The 22,179-nt window shown below is 46.2% G+C and overlaps 1 protein-coding gene across 8 annotated transcripts in view; it reads right to left on the bottom strand.

The window, feature by feature from the left end:
- Positions 1-22,179, bottom strand: part of ARHGAP26 (Rho GTPase activating protein 26) — a 404,986-nt gene that overhangs the window by 271,646 nt on the left and 111,161 nt on the right. For all 8 annotated transcript variants that reach the window (XR_012125172.1, XM_073221874.1, XM_073221875.1 and 5 more), the window contains exons 5-9: positions 21,375-21,476; positions 13,501-13,611; positions 6,369-6,473; positions 4,556-4,685; positions 983-1,083 (exon numbers count right to left, since the gene is read on the bottom strand). Coding sequence is in view for 7 of the 8 variants with exons in the window: in XM_073221874.1 (XP_073077975.1) it covers positions 983-1,083; positions 4,556-4,685; positions 6,369-6,473; positions 13,501-13,611; positions 21,375-21,476 (549 nt within the window). In the remaining variant the exon portion in view is untranslated. The remainder of the gene's footprint in view (positions 1-982; positions 1,084-4,555; positions 4,686-6,368; positions 6,474-13,500; positions 13,612-21,374; positions 21,477-22,179) is intronic.

The following is a 22,179-nucleotide window of genomic DNA, read 5'->3' as shown; positions in this document are numbered from 1 at the left end:
TGGCCGCACGGAGCCTCATGCGGCCGGACTGTCTGTTCCAGAGTCGGCCTAGGAATATCTCCACCCCACATGCTCTTCATGCAGTGTGGCTCTGACATCCCTCCCACACAGGGGCAGGGTTTGTGTCTCTCTCCCAGTGAAACTGGGTGGGCTTGAGTGGGCTTTTGTGACTGCTCAACCAGCAAGGCCCAAAGGAAGCCTGTGTGACTTCTCAGGCTAGCTCACTACAAGGCAGTGCAGTCTCTGCTCTCACTGACGCGTGACTCATTCTTGGAAGCTGCAGCTGCCCCAAGGCCACATACTGTAAGGAAGCCCAAATTAGCCCATGCAGACAGACCAAACGGACAGGCCCTGAGACTGGACACAGCAAGGGAGCAAGAGGAAGAGGAGGAGAGAGGAGAGGGGGCGATTAGGAGAACGGAAGAGAGCTCTGTCTGACCAGCCTTGACCTGCTTCAGTCTCTCCTTGTTCCAGCTCTAGTCACCATCTGCTTGGAACTGCGTGAGAAACCATAAGCCCAAACCAACCATCACATGCCTGCTGAATTCCTAACCCAAAGAAACTGTGAGAAACAAGAAAATGATTGGTGGTGTTTCAAGTTGCTACACTTTGGGGTGATCTGTTACACTGGAACATCTAAACTGCCAATTGGCAGCCCCTAGGTATCAAGTGAGAGTGACGGGAATCAGTTTCACAGGATGAGGTCATCCAAGAATTTCGGGCATCTAAATACATTTGACACACTTAATATGGTACATATGTGAGATATGAGAATCTTTCCTAGCTGCAGTTCCTAGGATAACTGAGAGGAAAGAATAATCACCTTGCTTTGGTTACTGCTTGTGGTACTATGCCTCTTGAAACTACTGTATAAAAATTTTTAAAACTACAGTGAAACATGTGGGTGTTACTTTATACCTGCATTATAATCACTGTATGTTAGCCAAGCAAGTCAAGGCAGAAATCCAGAAAATAAACTTACCCCCTTTCCTCCTGACTTCTGGTCAAATGGTACCATGGTGATTTGTTTGGAGTCCCGTTGATACGTACAGTAGTGCTTCACCCAAGAAGTGCCAAAGTGACCTGCAAGACAGTGTTTCCCATGAAACATTTCCAATGTCTACTGCATGCTGGGAAAACACACAACCCATTACCTACAATGTTCACCCACCCTTAAAATGCTTCCAGAGGCAATATAGTCTCCACACTAGCCAGACTGGAATAGGCAGAAATCTGAGCCCCCAGGCTGGAAATGGAGCCAACCAAAGACTTTCCCCAGGGACCAAGGAAGACTGTTTCCCACTAACTGCTGCATCCAATCAGTCTTAAAATATAAGGACGTAGAGGTTCCCTGGGGAAATTAATCCACTTTCCCATCATCAAGCTCCATTTGCAGTTCCCCTTCTCTCCCCTGACTTCCCAAAGCACCTGTCCCCGTCCCCATCTGGTGTGATGGCTTCAAGCTTCCCAAACTGCGACTCTGCACAGACATACAGGGGTTCTGACCTACTTCTAAACCCTTAAATTTTACTTTAGCAGAACTCCAGATCTGAAAAGCAGACAGGAAAACTCAGAAACATGGGACACAGAATGGAAGTGTCCGTAAATGCCCAAATGTAATCTAAGAAGTTGTCCCTCAAAATTATCCATTAGGAAAGAGGGAGATGCCCAACAGCTGAATTCTGACAGTCTCTGATTTTACTTGTGTTTGTCCTATTACTTTATTTTGAGCAACAAAGTAGAGGAAGAAGCATTCTCAGCATTATTAGCCTGCAAGGACCTCAATCAATACTTGTCTTAGATGCCTAGAAAGATCACATAGCAGAAATGGTTAAAAAAAAAAAGTGAAGACATGAAAAGAGATTTAGCAGACATTTAATAATTATTTTTTTAGGGTTCGACTGCCCACTCCAAGTGCTGGTTACCACTTGGTAAACTTACAAAAACAATAAAGTGTCTACCTTGGATCATCAAGGACAGATGAAAATACCAACCAATCTACTGTATTGTTGTGGCTTAGAGAAGAAATTTCCAGTCTTAGTGCAACATAAATATTCTACAAGTGCTGTGCCTTAGATAACTGGAGCATCAAAACAAGTAAGGACAATAATGGATAGCCCACTGAATAAAACGGGAAACCCTAAGTCCATAATGGCAACATAAGGATGGATGGACGGATAGACGTACAGATGGAAGGCAAGAAGAAGCGGGGGGAGGGAGGAAGTGAGAAAGAGGAAAGGGAGGTCACTTCCCTACAGTACACTCAATGGCAACGAGTAAGTGGGAGGGAGACACGGAGCTGAGAAATCACCATTTTGCAATCATCAGAGTAAAGACAGGTCAGGCAAGGATTGTCCATTGATGCAAACTCTATGGGGAGCAAAGTCTGATGAGGAGAAGAATATGGTCTTGAAGTCTCTCTCCACAGACTGCTAATTAGTTACAAGAGAAAAACAGTGACTGTACAGTGGAGAAATGAAACAATACCTTGACTGAGTGATCAAAATTAACATCTCCACTGATGGACAGATGGCCATCCCCTGCCTTCCGGATGTGGTACCCAGAGAAAAACACAATGTTACTTATGTAGAATTTGACCAGGGATGCATAACCTGAATCTAACCGTGAAAAAATGTTAGACAAACCCACACTGAAGAAAACTGTCTACAAGCAGCAAACTATCTTCTTCAAAGATGTCAATGTCACAAAAGAAAGAAAAGCCGAGGATCTATTACAGATAGAAGGAGACTAAAGTCATGATAACTAAATGCAGCATGAGATCCTATACTGGAGGAAAAACAAAAATGCTTTATAAGGGCATTACTGGGACAACTCACAAAAATGGGATATGGATTGTCATCTAGATTTTAAATATATTATCGATGTTATATTTCCTGGATGTGGTAACTATATTGTTGTTACATAAGAGAATCTCCTTATCTTTTAGAAATGCACACTAAAGGATCATGGTACATGCAACTTGTTCTCAATGGTTAAGAAAAAGTTACAATGTGTGTGTGTCTCTGTGACTGTGATGTGCACACATACATACACCCATACAGAAAGAGAAAATGATATAATGATGGAAAACGGAAAACTCTTGTATCTGGGTAATGGTCGTATGGTTATACTTTACACTGTTCTTCCAACTTTCCTGTGAGTTTCAAATTATTTTAGAATAAGGTACTAAACCTTTCAAATAAAAAATGCTGTATCCCAATAAGATGCTCTGGACTGCTGTGTTAGGGAATCAAAACGTGTTTCTGGTCAAGACATTAATGGGGAAAGAGCACATGAAGAGTTTCAATGAAATGGTTCCCTGTAATGTGAGCGTGCAGATTTCATATGTAAGTGAACCATGTTTATAAAGTAAGATTACTGGACACTGAACTATATTTTTACAGTTCTAAAAATGTATATTTTCAAGTTGACCTTAAACTTTGTGATAGACCTTCTTGTTGGGCAAAGAGGCATCATCATTCAAGTCACAGGAAGTGCACAACTAAACAGCTTCCATTCCTTACGAGCCTCAACAAGCTCGTCACTGCAAGAATAAGGGATATAAAACCTTCATGACAGCCAGTGGCTCCAACTCTCACTGCCACCGCTGCCCCCGGTGTCACCAGGAAACAATGGTAAGCCCACGCCAATTTCTGAGTGATCACAAAATAGTAATCACTGCAACCAAGGGTTCCGTTCCATCGGGATGCTTCTAGAAGTAAGACATTAGCTAACCCTAAATCAACAGGGCAGCGAAGGAACAAAACGAGCAAAAATCTGGGAGCAGTGAGGTGTCCAATCCAGAAAGCAGGGTGGGAGAAACAAACATGCACTTTCTTTTATCCCAGGCATTGCATGGAATCAGTCTGGAAGCGCTGCCTCATAGCCCAGCCCACAGCAAAGCCTGTTCCCAGGCCTAGGGAAGAACTCTTGAGTCATCACCGGAGACTCTAGGTCAACAGCACCTGGCACTTCTTTCCTTGACATCATACTGGCAGGACAATGGACTTTCTTTCTGGCTGTCAGAGTGAGCTCATTTCCACTGTTCATGAAATTTAAGTGTTGGGAGAACAGGAACTGAAGAGAAGAGAGAAAGGGCCTAACTCGTGTTGTCTGGGCCTTGTTGAAGCAAGGCTCAAAAGAAAATGAAATCACTAAATATTAAGTCCACAAAAGGACATGGTTGCTGACAGACAATAAAGTCTCATATGCAAGACCGTGCCAAGGTTTCCATGCCAAGAGAATGGGATATGAAGCCACACTAAGGGTCTAGGCACCTCAAGAGCAGAGTGATGCCAGGAAAAGAACCCCACGAGAGAGCTCTGTGAATTCCAGGTTCCCAAGGGAATTCCTAATCATGAAGAACACAGAGCACATCACTGGAGGTAGGCAGACCCTGTGGACAGCATCTTTCCCCCAGAACCTGAACCCTGAACTGCTCTCACTCCCCCACACCTGTACCTACAGCACGCTACTCTGGGCCAGGCACACCTGGACACCGCCAGTACCCAGGGCACGAGTACACCCCGAGCCGTGGGGGGCTGCTGGCACTCACGTTTCTCCTGAACGTACAGGTACCCTTCCATGGTGTAGGGGCTGATGGTCTTGTGGTCGAGGGGATTCTCCTTCATCTTTTTCATCAGTGATTCCACTTCTGACCTGGTGCCCTCAAAGCGATTTCTTGTCTACAATGAAAGGAATATTATTCAAATCAAAGAAATGAAACACAGTTTCCAGCTCGAACAATTCAGAACATCAACCTATGGAGTCTTCAGACTGCAAACCAGACGAGGGACACCCAGCCATCTAGGAATCAGGCCAGCATTGACTTTCAAGTACACTTGGCCTGAAGGTCGTGCAACAGAATGACTCAGACTCTGCAGCCCATCAAATCACCTGGGGAATGTGGAGAAAATGCCTCTGTCCAGGCCTCACCCCTAAAGATTAACTTATCTCTGCACCCAGAAGTGTACACTGTAAGCAAGTCCCTGGGGTGACCCTGACTCGGGTGGTCCACCGCCCAGCTTCCCTTCAGGACCTAGGGAGCCACTTTTCGAGTTGCAGGGAATGTCCCTTGTCCTCCTCATGATTCCCTCCTCAAAAGGCAGTGGCCTCACTCAAGGCCTTTCCCCAGGGCAGCCTGCACCCCAAGACTGGTCATGGCTGGGATCAAAGGGGAGGGGCCAAAAGCCTGGCCCCCTTGCTTAGCTTCAGGCCTCTCTGAAGGCCCATCCCAGCTCCAGGGCCCCAGGGCAGTGCCCGAGGCCCCAGAGCCGCGGTGCTCCCTCAGGGCCCTGCCGCCAGCCCTGCTCCTGTGAGCCTGCTCCGTGTGAATCCCCGCTTCTGGGTCTGCCTTCTGAGAAGGCCGGCCCGGGGGAAGCCGTGCTCTGGGAGGCCGGTCCCAGCCCCTGCCAGCCCCTGCTCTCTAAGATGACACACAGCGCCATCAGCGCGGGCTCCCGGCTTCTAAAGGCCACGCGAACCCATGACGGTGCGCTTGGGTTTCTTTTCTCAGCAGGATGATCCAGAGACAAAGACAACATGGCCCAGTCACACAGTGAAGAGGGGGTTCAAGCTGGGTACCTGCTGACTAGAGACCCAAGCAAGATTCTGGACATGAAAAGATCCTGCTGTTTAAAATTTGGGAAAAGCGACTTGGAACAAATCACAGTGACTTGGACTTCCTGTCAGCCTTATTAAGAGTCGAACAAGAGCCCATCCTTGGAGCTGGAGGCCAGCGTGTGCGCCCCACCCCGACCCCTGAACACACACTCCAAGGCCCCCAGTGGCCAGGCAAGGGCTGGGCCGGGCCTTCCGTGCCAAAGGAAATCCTGCCTCTGGTGCTACAGATTTAGAACAATCAGCAGTAGCACTTCCGTGAACGTAAATAGTGCTTTGAAATGATGGAGAAGAGGATGATGCTCTAACCTGGAGCCATGGAGCACCCGTAAACGCCTGCCCTCAGTTGCCCTATGAACCCAAACCATAAACGCCTGCCCCCAGTTGCCCTATGAACCCAAACCATAAACGCTTGCCCCCAGTTGCCCTATGAACCCAAACCATAAACGCCTGCCCCCAGTTGCCCTATGAACCCAAACCATAAACGCCTGCCCCCAGTTGCCCTATGAACCCAAACCATAAACGCCTGCCCCCAGTTGCCCTATGAACCCAAACCATAAACGCTTGCCCCCAGTTGCCCTATGAACCCAAACCATAAACGCCTGCCCCCAGTTGCCCTATGAACCCAAGCAAGACCTATCCTCCTCATCTGCATTCCAGTTCAAACAAGCCATCTCTCTGCACCAGACCCACATTTGGTTTCTCCTCTTTCTTAGCCGGGGAAAGGGTGCCGTCCCTTTGCCACTCACGTTCTGTATGCTGATGGTCAGCTGGGTCTTAAAGTCGCCAAAATCCTTGGCCAGCTCATAACCGTGGTGATAGAAAGTGAAGAGTCCTTGCAAGAACGCCAGCAGCTGTAGGGAAGGAAGGGCAGAGGTCACACGAGCAGGTCAGAGCTATCACGTGACTGTCTCTGCAGTCCCAGCCTCGGGCTGGAAGGCTACCCCAGTAACGACGGCCGCCGCTTACTGCGCACTACTAGTATGCCAGGCACTGTATCGCTGCGTGCCCTGGCTCACTGATCACTCACCGCCCAGGAGACAAGCACTACTCTTGTCTCCATTTCAATACTGAGCTACAGATTCAGAGAGGTCAAGTTACTGGCCCCCAAACACGCAGCAAATGGCAGGCTGGATTTGAAACCAGGTCTCCTTGCCACCAAGACTAAGCTCTTACTCTGTGAGCCTCACCACCTCCTAAGAAAATCATTTTTTTCAGAAACTGAAGACCAGAGCTCCAACTACTGTCCTTCTAGAACATGTGTAGTGTCAGGTCATTACACAGAAGGTGTGGCTATGCTGATGACCACACAGGAAAGCAAAAAGGGAAGCTACTATGTCTTGAGTCTGCAGCCTAACAGGCAAAGTCAAATCAAAGAAAATAACCCATGTCAGACTTCAACTCAAGTGTATTTCTGTTTTATCCCTAAATATATAAAAGCAAACAATGTGGCTGCCCTTATTAAAAATAGTCCCATGTTCCCATATTTCAGTTACCGACAGTCTCCCTAAATTCTCATTTAAATCCCCTCTGACTAAAGGTAATAAGCCCACTCATCATTTAGTCTTGTCCAGTGAAGAGCGAAAACTTCTGTTCCCCGTAAGTCTCGCCGCCCGACTTCGGGCCCTTCAGCCCCCTAACGCCCGCCCGAGCGCAGCCAGCCTCCGCCCCCCCAGGCCGGACAGCCTCCCCGCGCTCTCCTCTCAGAGCCTGTGTGTGAACCCACTGCCAGGCTCTCCTGCCCCTTCCCGACGGCCGCACCCCTTGCCTCAGCTCCGACTGCCGACTGAAGAAAGGGTCGTTATCAAAGTCTGAACAAGGTCTGGAAGAGCCAGAGCTCAGGTCTACTGCCCTTGGGGACCATCCCCCCTCTGACCTGGACTTCTCAATGCCAACTCACATTTTCTGAGTGGTCCACTCTGACCTCCCAGACCTGCCTCTACACATACTACAGCAAGACATGGTTGCTTCACTTCATATTGTTGTTTTTAATCTTCTAGTCCCTAAATGGACATGTCTTTACTTATTAAACATAATCTCACTTTTTTTCACCAAACTCTCCTTTTCTGAGTTGGTGAAAGGGACTCATACCACCCCCACTACTCTCCCACCTTGCTTGTGGCAGGAGTGGTGAGCACCGAGGTGTGTGCTACTCTGCCTAGAGGGGAAACAGTCCGGGCTAAGCCCCGTGCCCAGCCCAGCGTACCAAAGAGCCCTGTACTGAGAAGCCAGACAAAATACAGCTTATAACAATACGGCACCTTGACTTCTGCTGCTGTTATCCCCAGAGCATCCACCTGCTTAGATCCTCCTGTCCTCACGGGAGGTGGAGAAGAGGGCACTGCATAGTCCCTTGGTCATGAAAACATCTAGTAGCTCCATATATAGATTACTAACATAAATCAATGAATGGGTAGTAAGCTGCACAGAATCACCAAAGACTAATCAACTCTTCTCTTCAAAGAAAACCAAAGCGTTCAGATTTACTCTACATGAGATGAAAGCTCATGTTTTTCCTTCTAGATGGCTCCAGTAATAGAGCAGAGGCTCTCATGCCAAACCTAGTATCAGTGTTCACAGTGAAAATTATTCTTATCTCTTCCCTCCTTGTTGTCCTTGAACCTTATGCCCCAGCACTTCTCCGAAGCACCAAGCCATCCTCTTCTGGAGAATAACACAGAAGATAAGCAGCTGATCCTAAGGCCATTCCTCCTATCAACTCAGATTTATCTTCCTGTAAAGTCTGTTGCCCAGGGCAATTAAACATTCTCAGACAGCTCACTGAGGTACCACCCAGGCATGCACAAGAGTGTTCCAAAGGCTCCAAAGCAGTTACTAATATTTATTTTGGTCTTTACTTTCTTTGGTATCATGCCTAGATGTTCATTTTTCTTATCATGGGAAACTATTCCTTAGATATTATTATCTTTGGCCCACTTCCCTTCCTTTTACCCTCAAATCACCTTTCCTGCCCTCCCTCACCTCCTGCCTTCCAATCTCCACACACTGCATGAACCTGTCCCTGTGGGAAATGAAGGTCACTCCTCAGTGGACGGGATGAGGCCCACAGAAGGACTCCGGGAGTGGAAGCATCTGTCTGCCTCAGAGAAATGCCACTGCCCACACACACAGGGGATGTGCTTGCTGTCACCTCCCCTTGGTTATCAGGTAAGTCAGCACGGCCACCCAGGCTCCTCCCTGAATAGTCAGGGACACAAAAATCACAGCAGAACAAAAAGAAATACCAAGGACAGACCCTCCCCACCTCCCTCTGCCTTCTTCCTCATCCTTGTTTTCCCAAAAGTGTAACTGCAAGAAAAACCTATTCCAGTTTCCTAGCTGACAACACAGATATAATTCATTCTTTAAAAACCCAAAAAGGTAACTGCTTAATTTAGTGCTGTCTGCATCATTCTGAACTACCTGATACATTTAAGTTGTTTCATTCACACAACAGAACTACAACCCTGTTAAGGGTTGAACTGTGTCTCCACCCTGTCCCCAAAAATGTTTAGGTCCTAATCCCCAGTAGCTCAGAATGCAATTTTATTTGGAAATAGGGACTTTACAAAGGTAATCAAGTTAAAACGAGGCCATTAGGCCCTAATCTAAAATGACTAGTGTCCTTATAAAAAAGGAGAAATTTGGACATGGAGAAACACCCAGAGGGAAGACAACCACGCGAAGACAGAGGATAGGAGTGAAGCACGGATGAAGCAAGGAGCGCCCAGTAGGGCCGGCAAATCCCCAGAGGCTAACGAGAAAGGGAGGACAGTTTCCCTCCGGATTTCAGAGGAAGCACGGCCCTGCTGACACCCTGTTCCTGGGCTCCTAGGCTCTGCAACTATGAGGCGACATATTTCTGTGGTCCTCACACATCCAGTGTGCAGTACTTTGTTAGAGGAGCCCTAGTAAATGAATACAGCAGTGGAGAATCATCCATTCACGTGACCAGGAGAAGAGCAGATAGTCGAGTGATGAAAAGCTGGGCAACGCAGGCCAGGTGACGCCCTTTAACCCATCTCTTACCGGAGGATCATAACGCTGCCTACTACGTCCCGGGCCCTGATAAAGACCCAGATCATCTACAAACAGGCTTAGTACGGGAGTACCAGCAGCTGTTCGGTGAGAGAGAGCAACGGGCTGATGTGGCAGAGGATACACTGCGGTGACAGGGACCAGGCCACACTGGAAAAGGGGGAGGCCCAGCACAGGAGACAACAGATCGAGGGAAAGAATGAAGACTTGCAAGGGGGCAGAAGCCTGAGAAAGAACAGGAAGGCAGGGCACCAACACACAGTCAGGAGGTGAAAGTCAGAGGACGCAGTGCCTGTTGAATGTGGAGAGTGAGTTCTCTGGAGCCCCAGGTAACCTTCAATTACGAAAACTCAGGGAACAGACAGAACGTGGCTTCACCTTCATGAAGCCAGTATGTCATTATCTGCAATTCAAATCTCCAGAACATTTAGTACCTCAACAAGAAAATAAGGGCTTCCAGGGCACAAAAAAACGTACGGTTTAGATCTTAGAAGTCTGATTTTAATTCTCTGGAACACAAAAATTTCATTTCTTTTTCTGAAGGTCAGTAACATGCTATTACCTGAAGTTACTTTCTAAGAAACAAATGAACACAGTCAATGTGCATGAAGGTTCCTTGAATGGCTGGAAGATTCTCTTGACCACAACCAACTCAAAATATTAATAGCCACGCCAGGCACCCCAGCAATTTCAACACATTTCTTGCTTGTTTCCTTTCCACCTCTAGCCCATAAAATGCTGTTTCCTAGAGATTAAGAACCAGACCATTCTAGTTCCACCTCTTACTAGATGTGACCTTGGAGAAGTAAATAAAAATGCTTCCACTTCTCCATCTGAAAACAAATACATAAACAGTGCCCATCCTCAAGATACTGTAATGACTGGATGATATAATGTAGGCAGAGCGCTTATCAGTACCTGACAGCTTCAGCTAATATCACTAAGTGTCATTTCAAGGTCAGTCTAGGCCAGTGGCTCAAACTTTAATCTGCAACAGAATCACCTGGAGTTACTAAAATACAGTTTTCTGCCCACCCCCCAATTTTCAGGTCTGGGATAGAGCCTGAGAATTTGTATTCTAAGGCTTAGAGAAGCACTGATCTAGTCAGCAGGGTTTCACTGTATGAAATCTTCCTCCCTATCCGCAGCTCCTGAAGCCACCAACTTGCCTCCAAGCTGGTGTGTTCAGAAATGAGAACTTCTATACACGGAAGGTTAAGTATCTGGATCCTATGCCCAGGCTCTCACCGGACTCATTTAACTCTGGGCTGGTTCCTATCGCCTTCTCTTCATTCTAACGTGAGACCAGAAACTCTTCTCATTAGTTTTCCAGGTGCCTCGCTATATACATCCTGAAAAACATCTGCAACCCTCAGTGGTTTTCTACTCTTCAAATCCCTCGGGCACGTCCGCCCGTCATCCATCCTGGTCCTGCAACGCTGGCTACCCTGACTACATCTCTGCACGTTCTGCCTCCCCAGTGAGGCTGTGAGCAATTCGGACACAGCAGCTGGGGCTTCAGCATTTCCTGCAGTATTCAGTCAATAAGTGCTTTTAGATTAAAACAGGTAGGCCCTGTTAATATTGGCTTGACTCATTTGGCTTATTTGAGGAGACCCTGGAGGCCAATGCTGATATATTCCTCCACCTCAGAATAAAAAAGAATGTTAACTGGGTGCTACTTAGCAATTATATAATAATTATATAATAACTGAGTGCTAATTAGTTTTTACCTCTAGTCTCAGCATCTCACATGGATAAACTCAGTTAATCCTAACTTTTTTTATGGTAGGTAGTATCACATCCATTTTGCAGATGAGGAGGCTGAAGCTCAGAGAAATAAATAACTTCCCCAAGAACACACAGCTAGAGAAGGGCTGAGCTGAGATTTAAATCCAGGTAGTTCGGCTCTAGAGCCTTTAACAATGATGCTATATTGCCTCTCAAAAGCTCAAGGCACCGATACGTAACAGAATGCCAGGAAATAGAAGGGCAAATCCTTATAGATTCCTTTTAAAGTGAATGAATGAATGAAGAAATGAATACATGAATGAATGAAGAAATGAATGAAAGAAAGAAAAAAAGAAAGAGGAAGGGGAGGAAAAGAAGAGAAAAATAAAGGGAGGAAGAGGAGGAAGGCCCCCCTAGATTGCAGTCAGCCATTCGAACCCAGCCTAGATCGGATGGACCCCACAGATGTGTGAGAAACAGATGTCTATTGTTGTAGGAGGTTTTATTTGTTACCCATCAACAGATACAATACCTGACTCACTAGGAACACCTACTGAGAGATCAAATGAACAACAAAAAAACTCACCTCAGAAAAGTAGGATAAGCCAAGAAAAATGCAACTCATCAAAATCAGGTAGTTATAGAATAATATCAATAAATGTATATAACAAATGTGTACATAAGATGGTTAGAACCACATTGGGTTTTTTTTTCCTCTAGATATTCCAGTTAAAGCAAGTACAAATGCCAAAGGCCAATACTATGACAGCATTTTAATTCCTGCCCTGACCACAGGAAACAGTCTTCAGTAAACTTCTGAAAGACTAGCTTTAATACCTCTGTGCCCCAAACAGAGAAATCCACTGGCTTCCTTCTGACCGATGGTTTCTCCCACTTCAAGGATGCTGCAGAAAGATGGGGACTTTGACCTAGACTGGGACAGAGACCACTGCTGGCCAGGAAGTTGGCTCTGAAGTTTCCACTAGTCAATTAAGAAGACTGAGGTAATTGAGGACTTTAAAGAATTTGCCAAATGAAGTGGCTGGAGTAGAATCCCAAGATCATAGCTCCAGTACAGTAAAAGCTGTAAACATCAGAGTCCACAGCCAGCCGGAGTCCTAAGAAAACTGTTAACAAGTCTTACATGTCTAAAAGCACTCCAAAAGTTTATAAATTAGAAATGGGCACAAAACATCTTTACTGAAAAGAGTGTTCATTTTCTTTCCATTCCTTAGAGCTCTATTCTTATTTGCTTAAGAAAATCATCCTTTCTTAAATCTAAGTAGATAAAAATCTTATTGATATAGAGGCCCCAAGCTTGGGTCTAAATCGGAGGCTGCATTCTGGCTAAAAAATGCAAGGTATGCAAGAGTTCTCAGCTGAGGCCCCTATGCCCTCACGGTGTGTCCATGAAGGCTTCCTGCTGCGGATTCTGGACACTGGTGGTCCAGTGGGGGGGAAGGGGGACGGTGGCATGAAGCCACAAGCTGCTGTGGCAGCCTCAGCTACAGGCAGACTCGCTCCCGCACGGCACCCTTTCATACCCCACGAGACTCACTGACCAAAACCAGACCCCGTCACGGTCCCCCCACCAGACTCTCTGTGCCACTTGGTTATGACAAACCTACAGTGAAAAATCAGTTTATAAGGAGTCTTTTAATGCATGAATGGAGTGAAGAGGGGCTTGGAACTCAGAAGGCAAAAGGAAAGGGCATCATGTACATTCCATTTCCTTGGGCTACTACCTTTGGGCTGAGGGACAGAGGAAGCGGGTGAGGGCAGGACGGTGAAGGTGTAACCACTGCTGTCTGGCAAGCAAGATGAAAACTCCCCTGCCCTGCGCCCACAGCTTCCACCTGCAAGCCAAACGCACACCACAGGCGAGAAAGGAGGCAGCTCCTGCTGCATGTGCCCAGCCGTCTCTGCACTTGCTCAGAACAGCTACCGGGAGAACCCGGGGCCACCAGACTGAAACACAGTGGAACCTCACAGGAGGCCCAGCACTGTGCTGGCTCACCTCCTCATCAACTTATAGCATCTGTACCCAGGGAGGTGGGATGGAGGGGTGAGGATGAGGCGCGGGTACACCATTAAACCTGAGCTTCTACTCACAGGCTCCACGAACTCGAACATCTTTCTCTCTTGGACTTCCTGCACCTTGAAGACATACTCCAGGGATACTTCATAGAAATGCTGCCGGACCAAGTCCACTTGGCTGTCTGCCTACAAACAAGACGGGATTTAAGAGAAGATCCAAGTCACTACCCAGGGAGAACATTCAGTAAGCAGGCCAGGAAAAACTGTCTGCAGATAGTTTCAAAAAATAAATCAAACAGCGTGAAACAGAAGAATAATGATAATGGTTAATTGAGCACTTAACTTCCTGGCAGGCACCATGCCTGTAGGTGTACACACATTACCTCATTCAATCCTTATTTTTACTTATTCAATCCTCATTAAATTACTAAAAAGAAGTTATAGTCTTTACCTCTAAGTTACAGGAGGAAAATGAAGTCTGTTAACATTAAGGAACCTGAGCAGCTGGTACCTGGGGGCAGAGCTGGGGTTTCTGTCCTGGCAGCTCATCCCGGGTCCACTAGGCTATACCTCCTCCCGCACCCTGGAGCGGACCTGGGTTCCACAAAAGACAAATTTTAAAGAGGAAAAAGAGAGAATCTGCAGCGCTCTCTTCATCCCATCTTCCTAATGAACCAGATTAGCATGAGAGAGCACGGGACCTCAGGAAGTCCCACATATTTTCACGGGAGTCCCACATACTTCCTTCGCGAAAAGGACAAACTGTCAGCTCATCCCACGCAGAGGATTACACTGCTCCCTCTGAACCTCACTCTGCCCTCAATGCACGTGGGGGGTGGGGGGGGGGCCTGGAAAGGCCCACACGTGAGTATAATTAAACCACTAAGCTGGCACCTAGGATCCAGGGAGAAAAGGAGTGCTGCAGAGCAGCAAGATCCCATGCTGGTGAGTGCCTCCCTGTCACTACACTACAAAGCTCTTCACCTGTCTTGCAGTGTGGCTGTGTCAACTTCTTTCAAAGCAGGGAATTACCCTGAAAGCATATTTCAGTGCCAAAACGCAAAAGCGCATTTTTTAAAATACAAATGAATATCACATTAGTAAGAAACAAAATGGTTTTCTTTAGAAATCAAGTAGTTAGAAACCATTCTATAGCATACCTTACAAATAAATGTTTCTGGTGTTACTTTTCTCAAGATGCCTGCAGAAGAAACGTGGGACATATCTTTCCTCCCATTATACCAAAAACGGTATTGCCACCCTGACATCTTAAGGAGTTGGCACATCATTCATTCATTCATTCAGCCATCAGGAAGCCCACATCATAGTGAAGAAAAGAGATACCAAACAATCATGTAAATAAACTGGAGATTATAGACTGGGGAAGTGCAAAGCACTATGGAACAGCCCAAAAGAATTCATTCAAGTGTCCTGCTAGCAACTTCTTTCCAGGACAATTTAAATATTAATAACACAGAAGCTAACTGCTAAATAAAACCAAAATGAAGGGTGCCTTGCCAATGGGTTTCAGCCCCAGGCAAGTTCACTATGGATTCAATGAGACTGAAAAATAACAATGGAACTTTCTTGGGATGAAAGGGTTTATACCCAACTTTATTTTCATGGTGGCATGTCAATCACTCAAATCCCGTTCACTCAGAGTGAGTCTGCCTGCAGCAAGCCTGTCTCTGCCTCTGGGCCTGTCCCGGGCACTGCCACCACTCCAGTCTCTGCTCTGCTCTCCTGCAGCCTTATAGCTGTGCCACCGTGTCGCCCAGGGCACTGGGCAGGGCTCTTATACAGAGTCAATAACAACACATTGCCCACACACATGTAGTGAGCTAGTCAGCCAGGGCCAGGTGAGAATCCTGGCCACAGGAACCCTCATTTTATCCACACGGAGCTAAAAAATGTGAACAATTTGAAGATCAGAAAGTGTACTATGCACGCTGGGTTATTATTAGCAGGCACGTCAGAACAGGTGAGCACCAATCCCTGCTCCCCCCAAGCCACATGTCTCTGGGTGCTTACCCTCTCTCCTTACTAGTCTCTCTGCTTTCATTCTCTCCCTCACTCCCAAACCCAGGCGGCACCAAGCAGCCAGAATACTTTTTTCAAATCTAAATCAGATGTCCTTAAAACCCCTTCAGTGCCCTCCCCTGGCCTCTACCAGCTCTTCAAGTAACAGGCAAGAGCTGCAAGACCCTCCATGACCACCCGACCCCCTGCCTGAACCCATTCCCACTGTGCTCCAGCTACTCAGACCTCCTCCTGCCCTCTAACACTCCATGCCCACTCTTGCCATGCAAGCCGACTTGGTATTCCTTCTGCCTAACAGCCTCTTCTCCTAGATAAAGATTCAGTTTAAAACTTCAATGTGCAGTAAGAAACGCCTTTTGCATCTGTGGATAAAGTGAAGGTTCCTATGTCCAGGATTCTCACCTGACCTGGGCAGCTTGCTCACTGCACACATGTGGGCAATACGTTGTTATTGACTTTATATCAAAAGCTCCACTCAGTGCTCTGGGCAACACGGTGGCACAGCTGCAGGAGAGCAGAGACTGGAGTGGTGGCAGCACCAAGGACAGGGACTGAGATGGCTGTGCAGGCAGAGAGGCCTGCAGACTTGCTCTGAGTGGACAGGATTCCAGTGATTGACCAGCCACTGTGAGAATAAAGCTGGGCATAAACCCTTTCACCCAAAAACATTCCATTGTCATTCTTCGGTCTCATTGAATCCATAGTGAACTTGCCCAAGGCTGAAACCCATTGGCAAGACAGCATTATGACCCATCAACATACATTTGTGATGAAGGGCAGTACACTCACAGTTTTCTTTCTGTCCTAGCCTCCTCTATCTCATGATCCAGTGTTCAGATTGTATGACATGCACAATTTAAGGAACACTGTCCTGGCTTTCCACTTTCTTTCTCATCCTTCCATTTGTGATTCAAATGTTACCTGTTTAGAGAAGCCTTCACTGACCACAGTCTTTTAGACAGATAAGATGGGTTACACCCCAGGGAGTCTCTACAAATTTATTTCCTTATTATTATGTGAAATCATTTTTTATTCCCTTCTTTTCTGATGCACTGCCTACTGGAGTATAAAGTCAATGACAGCAAAGACCTTCTCTCATTTTTCACTTTTCTATCACAGTTCCCATAACAGTGCCTGGCCCATAGTAAGCATTCAATAGATCTTTGAGGAATGATCTCTCTGTGGACATCAGTGACCCAGCACTCGGAAGAAACGTATAATTCAATGCACTTCCAAGAGAAAAGGAAGAAAAATCCCAAATGGAAGGGTATGTTTCTCCTGCCAGTATTCCAGCTCATCTGGGCCATAGAATTTGTCACATTTTTAGACTCCCCCTGCAATAAAATCATAAGCCAGGATTCCAACCATGGGTGAAATTGTAATATTTCCAGAATATCGTGCCTGGCTTTAAGTGTATCTGCATATCAACAGGCATTCCTCAAGGGTGGAGAGTAGTAGTTCATTTCCATATCAGTGGGTAATTACTGAGGGCTTATCTTAACCTGAGACATTTAGGGGGAGGTCTTGCTTGCTTCTGCTGCAGCAGGAAAGAGATGGCCCGAGACTGCAATTTGCAAGCAATAAACAGGTTTTAAACTTTATTTCTCCCTTTGACTGATTTAGGTTTTAGAGGTATCTTGTCCTGGGATTTCCTCTCCCCAGAGTTACACCAACCCACCCAACAGGCCACTTGAGACAGTTTCCCTGCCTGTTACTTGAAGAGCTGTAAGTCTACCAGCTTGTCTGCGACCCACCAACCAACATTCTGTGCCTCTTAGAAAAGAGACATTCTCCTATAAGATCCATGAAAGCCAATCGTTCATTTCACTCCCCAGAATATACCCAATGCCTGAACTGACTTTTGCAGAAACCTTTAAAGCAAGCTTTTTAGTCTTTTAAGAATACATCGATTTAAAAAAACAACCATCCACTAGATGGCAATGTCACTCCACATCAATGACCCATAATTTCACCCACCAGGATCTAAGGATGGGCTAGAATTTCAAAATACTCAGTTCGGAGACCTGAAATCAGGGAACAATTCTGGATGATCAAATAAAGCAGATTAAAGGCATACAAGACATTTAATAATGTCCCTAAAAGTTGATTTTTTTAATCAATGGGGAAGATAATCACCACTAAGTAGCTGGAGGACCTTGAGCAGATCACTTGACTGCTGCAAGGAACTTGCTCCTTCATATGTGATTCCAGGAGGTCCAACCAGAAAATCAACAAGGTCCCTTCCCAGCCCAATTCTATTTGCCTGACACTGCCACTGAGTAACAATCCCTCCCTCCTGAGATGGACTGAAGTAGAAGAGCTTCCAGAGTTAAGGGAAAGTGCTCCCCAGTCAGAAGCCAGGGTTCCAGTCCTCACTGACTAGCTGTGGGCAGGCCACTTAACCTCTTTGAGTCCCGGTCTCCTCACATGTGAACTAGAGGGTATACACCGTCCCGCACAGTGTGGCTGTAAGGATTCGAGAAGATGCCATTGACAGTGCTTAACACACTACCTGGTACAAACATAAGCATTCAGTAAATATTTTCTATTATCACCGCTGTTAGTAAAATCATCATCCTTCTTGTTCTTAAGAGATTTGTATTCAATTTAATTCAGCTCAAGTACAACTAAAAAGCAGTGCTTGAGAACAGACCAGGCCTTGCAAGAAAGACCTACGGCCTCGCCTTGCCCTCAAAGGATTTACAAAGTGTGACTGGTTGAAGAAAAAACATGAGGCACTGTCACAGAAGAGCATAATGGAAAGGCGTCCCCTGAGATACACAAGGGGCAGAGTCAGTGGTATTACAAACTGAATGTGCCCCCAACCCTCAAATGTGCATGTTGAAAACTAATCCCAGTGTGACAGCATTTGGGAGCTGGGCCTTTGGGAGGTGATATGGCCATGAGGGTGGAGCCCTCATGAATGGGATTAGTTCCCTTATAAAGGAGACCCACACAGTTCTTTCCCCTCTAATCCCAGATCAGTAGAGAGAAGTTTGCTGTCTACAGACCAGAAGCAGGCCCCAGCAGACGCCGCATCTGCCAGTGCCCTCACCTTGGGCTGTCTAACCTCTGGAACCATGAAATAAATGTCTGTTGCTTATCCACCACCCAATCTACGGCGTTCTGTTACGGCAGCCCAGCAGACTAGGGCAGTTGGGGAGAATATCATCCCATTTGGAAGGAGAGGATGGGAGGAACAGGACAGTCACAGAGATACTACTGTAATATCTGTGGGGCAGCTATGATTTGCATTCTTATATATGAAGTAGGCAGGACAGGTATCTTGTGTTTTTTACAAACAAAGGAACTGAAAGCTCAGAGAGATGAGTACCTGTCCCAGGTCATGCAGTGAACACATGACAGAGCAGCCTTGAGATAAGGTATCTCTTTGCCAGCCAGTGTTCTGGTCCCTACCTTGTCTGTCTCTTCTCAGGGGTGATGATATAGCATGGCCCTAAAAGAACACGTTGCACGCATCCCAGCAGTACCTAGGCAAGGAGAGAACAGGCCTGGAGGAGAAGCGCCCTCACTCTGGATAACAACCGTACAGCGGGCCTCTCGATACAGAAGGTGCTGGAGCAATCACACACACCTGCTTAGACACTGCACAGCTGGCCAGATATGGCCATTGTGAGCTGCAGCCAGAAAGACTTCCCTTGAATATACTTTCCAAACCCTAAATGCCAAATGATATCCAAAAAAGTCAGGGGTCAGAACAGATCCTAAATGGCATTACATATTTATCATGACAACGCATATCCCTGGGTATCTTCTAGTGCCACATCCCCATGCAGAGTTGGGAATGGCCTTTTATCTACCATCCAATGAAAATAAGCATTTCCTTAGCCTTCTCAATCATATTTGACAAGCTTTGTCTGAGTAGCTTTGCTAGTTTAAGAATCACCTCCTCATGTTGAGACAGGGACCGTGGGTTTGGACAGAGTAGGGTGAGGGCCCCCGGAAAAGGCAAGGCAAGGTAAGTACAGTCAGAGCAATGTAATATGCAAGGAAACCCCCTGCCAAAATTCCGTGTTTAAACATTAAGCTCTAGAGTCTTCGGTCAGTGAGATCGGTTAATATTCCCCAAACAGAGGAAAGTAGCCCATGTGTTTTGTTATGCTAATCGTTTGTGATCATGTGTAAGATTCACTTTCCCATGCGAAAAGGCCCAGGCCTGCGCGCTGTTCTTCCTCCTGTAGACCTGGTCAGGTGATTTGCAACCCGGGCAATTCATAATGGCAAGCAAGCCCACCCATAAACGACATAGTAGAAGCGAGAAAGAGTCCCTCTTCGACTGCCTTGTGGACTCCTTAGCAAACAGACTATGGCTCGGCCTGCCTTGAGGGCACGGCTGGCAGCCTTGATTGATGACTGATATGCTCCCAGACCAAAAAGCTGCAATTCTGGGAAAGAAATCTGCAGTAAATTTCTTTTGTTAATTTTGCAGAATTATCTGGAAGACTGATGAGAAAAGAGGTTTGATGTCTCAAGGATGAACATTCTAGGACCACTTGGCAGATCCACACCCCTAGCCCTTCATCGCATTACAAAGCCCCTGCACAGCGCAGGACCACGGACTCTCTTGTCTCCTCCTGGCGTGAGCCAGAAGCTCTGTCCTCTCACTTTATCTCTAAATTAAAGTCTCTCCCTTGCTCTCCTACTTTGAGCATTTGCAAAATTCATTCTTCGACTCCGTGAACCAAGAACCCCGCCATCCATGTGTTTGCTTCTTTTTCCCTCCTCAGGCACGGGAGCTTCAAGGATAGGTTAGCGTTTTCCACTCTGTACAGCGCACACCAAGTACTCACTTGCTGTTGGGTGGCTGGCCAAGAAATGATCCACGAAGCCCACTACAAACACCTGTTGTTGGACTTGTTGTGTCCTCATCACTCAAACAATGGCTTTAAAGCCCCATTTCAAATCAAAGAGTCCCGAGCACACACATTCCTAACTGAGGATGTGTAACAAGTGCTGGGTGGGAGGGGAGTAGCCTCCACCATCTCCTGAGTTATCTTTGCTTTTCAACTTTTGACCCATGTTTGCATGGACTTTTACCTGACAGAAGTACTGGCATGGCATTTGGTCAAAAAGAAAGGAAATTTAAGAATGAGGGCTAACTTGAAAGTCTACATAGCCTCCACATACCTAAGAAAAGTCAAGAAAATTGTTGAGTTAAAAAAAAAAAATGGTATTTCTGTAGCCAAATTTGGAGTTTCACTAGGAAACTGCTGTCTCCGAGAAACATGAACTCCTTCGCCTTGCAAATCTTTGTGAACTAAATAAAAAAATGGTTATAGCTCCATGAATGCAAAGCGGACTTTTCTTTCCAAGTGAACTATTCTTAATAAGAGCCCCTGGCAAGTCTAAGAAGACGAGGGCAGGTCAGAGAATTTACTTTTTTGCAACAAGGTTACAAAAGCACAAACCATAAAGTGACAATAAAATGCTGCTTAAAAAAGTAAATAAAAAGACTAATGTCAAGTACTGGTTGAAAGAATAATAAAAATATTAGCATTAAGGAAGGATGACTGAAGTGTTTCAGATGCTAACATTTCAAATCACTGATACAAGGCAGGAAGTCAAAAGGTAACAGAGTGCAGAATCAAGGTCAAGGGTGAAAGAAACAGGAAAACAGATCTGAGTTTGAAAGGAAAAAGCACATTCTAGTGATTAGATCTGCCCAACAAGGAGCGGGGTGCAGCAGGATGTCACTCTGCTGTTGGCAGGCCGCACAGCCACAAAGGGCGTGCTGTGTGGGAAGACACAAAGGCACCAGGCATCAGCCATCAGATGAGGGGTCACCAGGCAGCTCCTGGTTTCCGAGACCTCCTCCAACCCTAGGATTTTCTGGCAAAGAGCAACCAGCATATATTCATAGCACTATGTAAAAATTACAAGTCTCTTACCTCCTGCAGCTGAGATTCTTTCTTTTTGGAAGACAGGTTCAAGTGTTTTTCTAGGATTCCACAATACTTCTCTGTCTCTTTGTCATACTTCTTTTTGGCCTCCTGACAAAAAGAGAGGGGAAAAATCAAAACTTGCAGGCATAAAGCAACCTCATCAAGATCCCTCTGCTTATCTTCGTAGCTTCATCACTCCCTGAGACCCAGGCCAAGGCCAGCCAACCCCAGCTCCACTCTCCAAGTAATGCCCATTTGATCAAGCAACCAGCTATCAACAGTCCGATAGTTTTGAATGTCTATCATTGAGGCACCACTACAAGGCCAGAACTGAGGCAAACCACCAGTATTTAACAGCGGCAAAACCAGGACTCCACCTTTTAAGAACTTCAACTGTGATACAGAAATTTCTAATTTCTAACTCACAAGGATGTTCAAGGCCAAAGGAAGAAGGGAAGTTATCTATGAAGGGAACCCCAAAGCAGAAGGTCTACTTAAAGCTTAAATAGGGCAAGTCTAGAATAAAGAGTAGATTCATCTTTAATAGTGTTCAAAAAATACTTAATAGAGATCCTTAATAAATATCAGACCTAAGTATTCCTGGATGCACTAATACCACATATGGGTCTTTAAGCTGAGGAATAACTCAAAACAAAGATGTTTATCTTCAGAAATGTGCTTACTGTGACATCATTTACACTGGGGGGAAAAAAAAGGCAGCAGCATCATTTACCCAAAGACAGCGTTCAGGGCAACTGAAGTATGGGGCCTCCAAGAACTGCAACTAGGACGGCGCGGCAGCCACACGGAA

Source organism: Manis javanica, chromosome 14 (genome assembly GCF_040802235.1).
Source record: "Manis javanica isolate MJ-LG chromosome 14, MJ_LKY, whole genome shotgun sequence".
NCBI classification, from domain to species: Eukaryota; Metazoa; Chordata; class Mammalia; order Pholidota; family Manidae; genus Manis; species Manis javanica.
The sequence above is the reverse complement of the archived record's forward strand: the minus strand, read 5'-3'. Positions and strand labels throughout refer to the sequence as shown.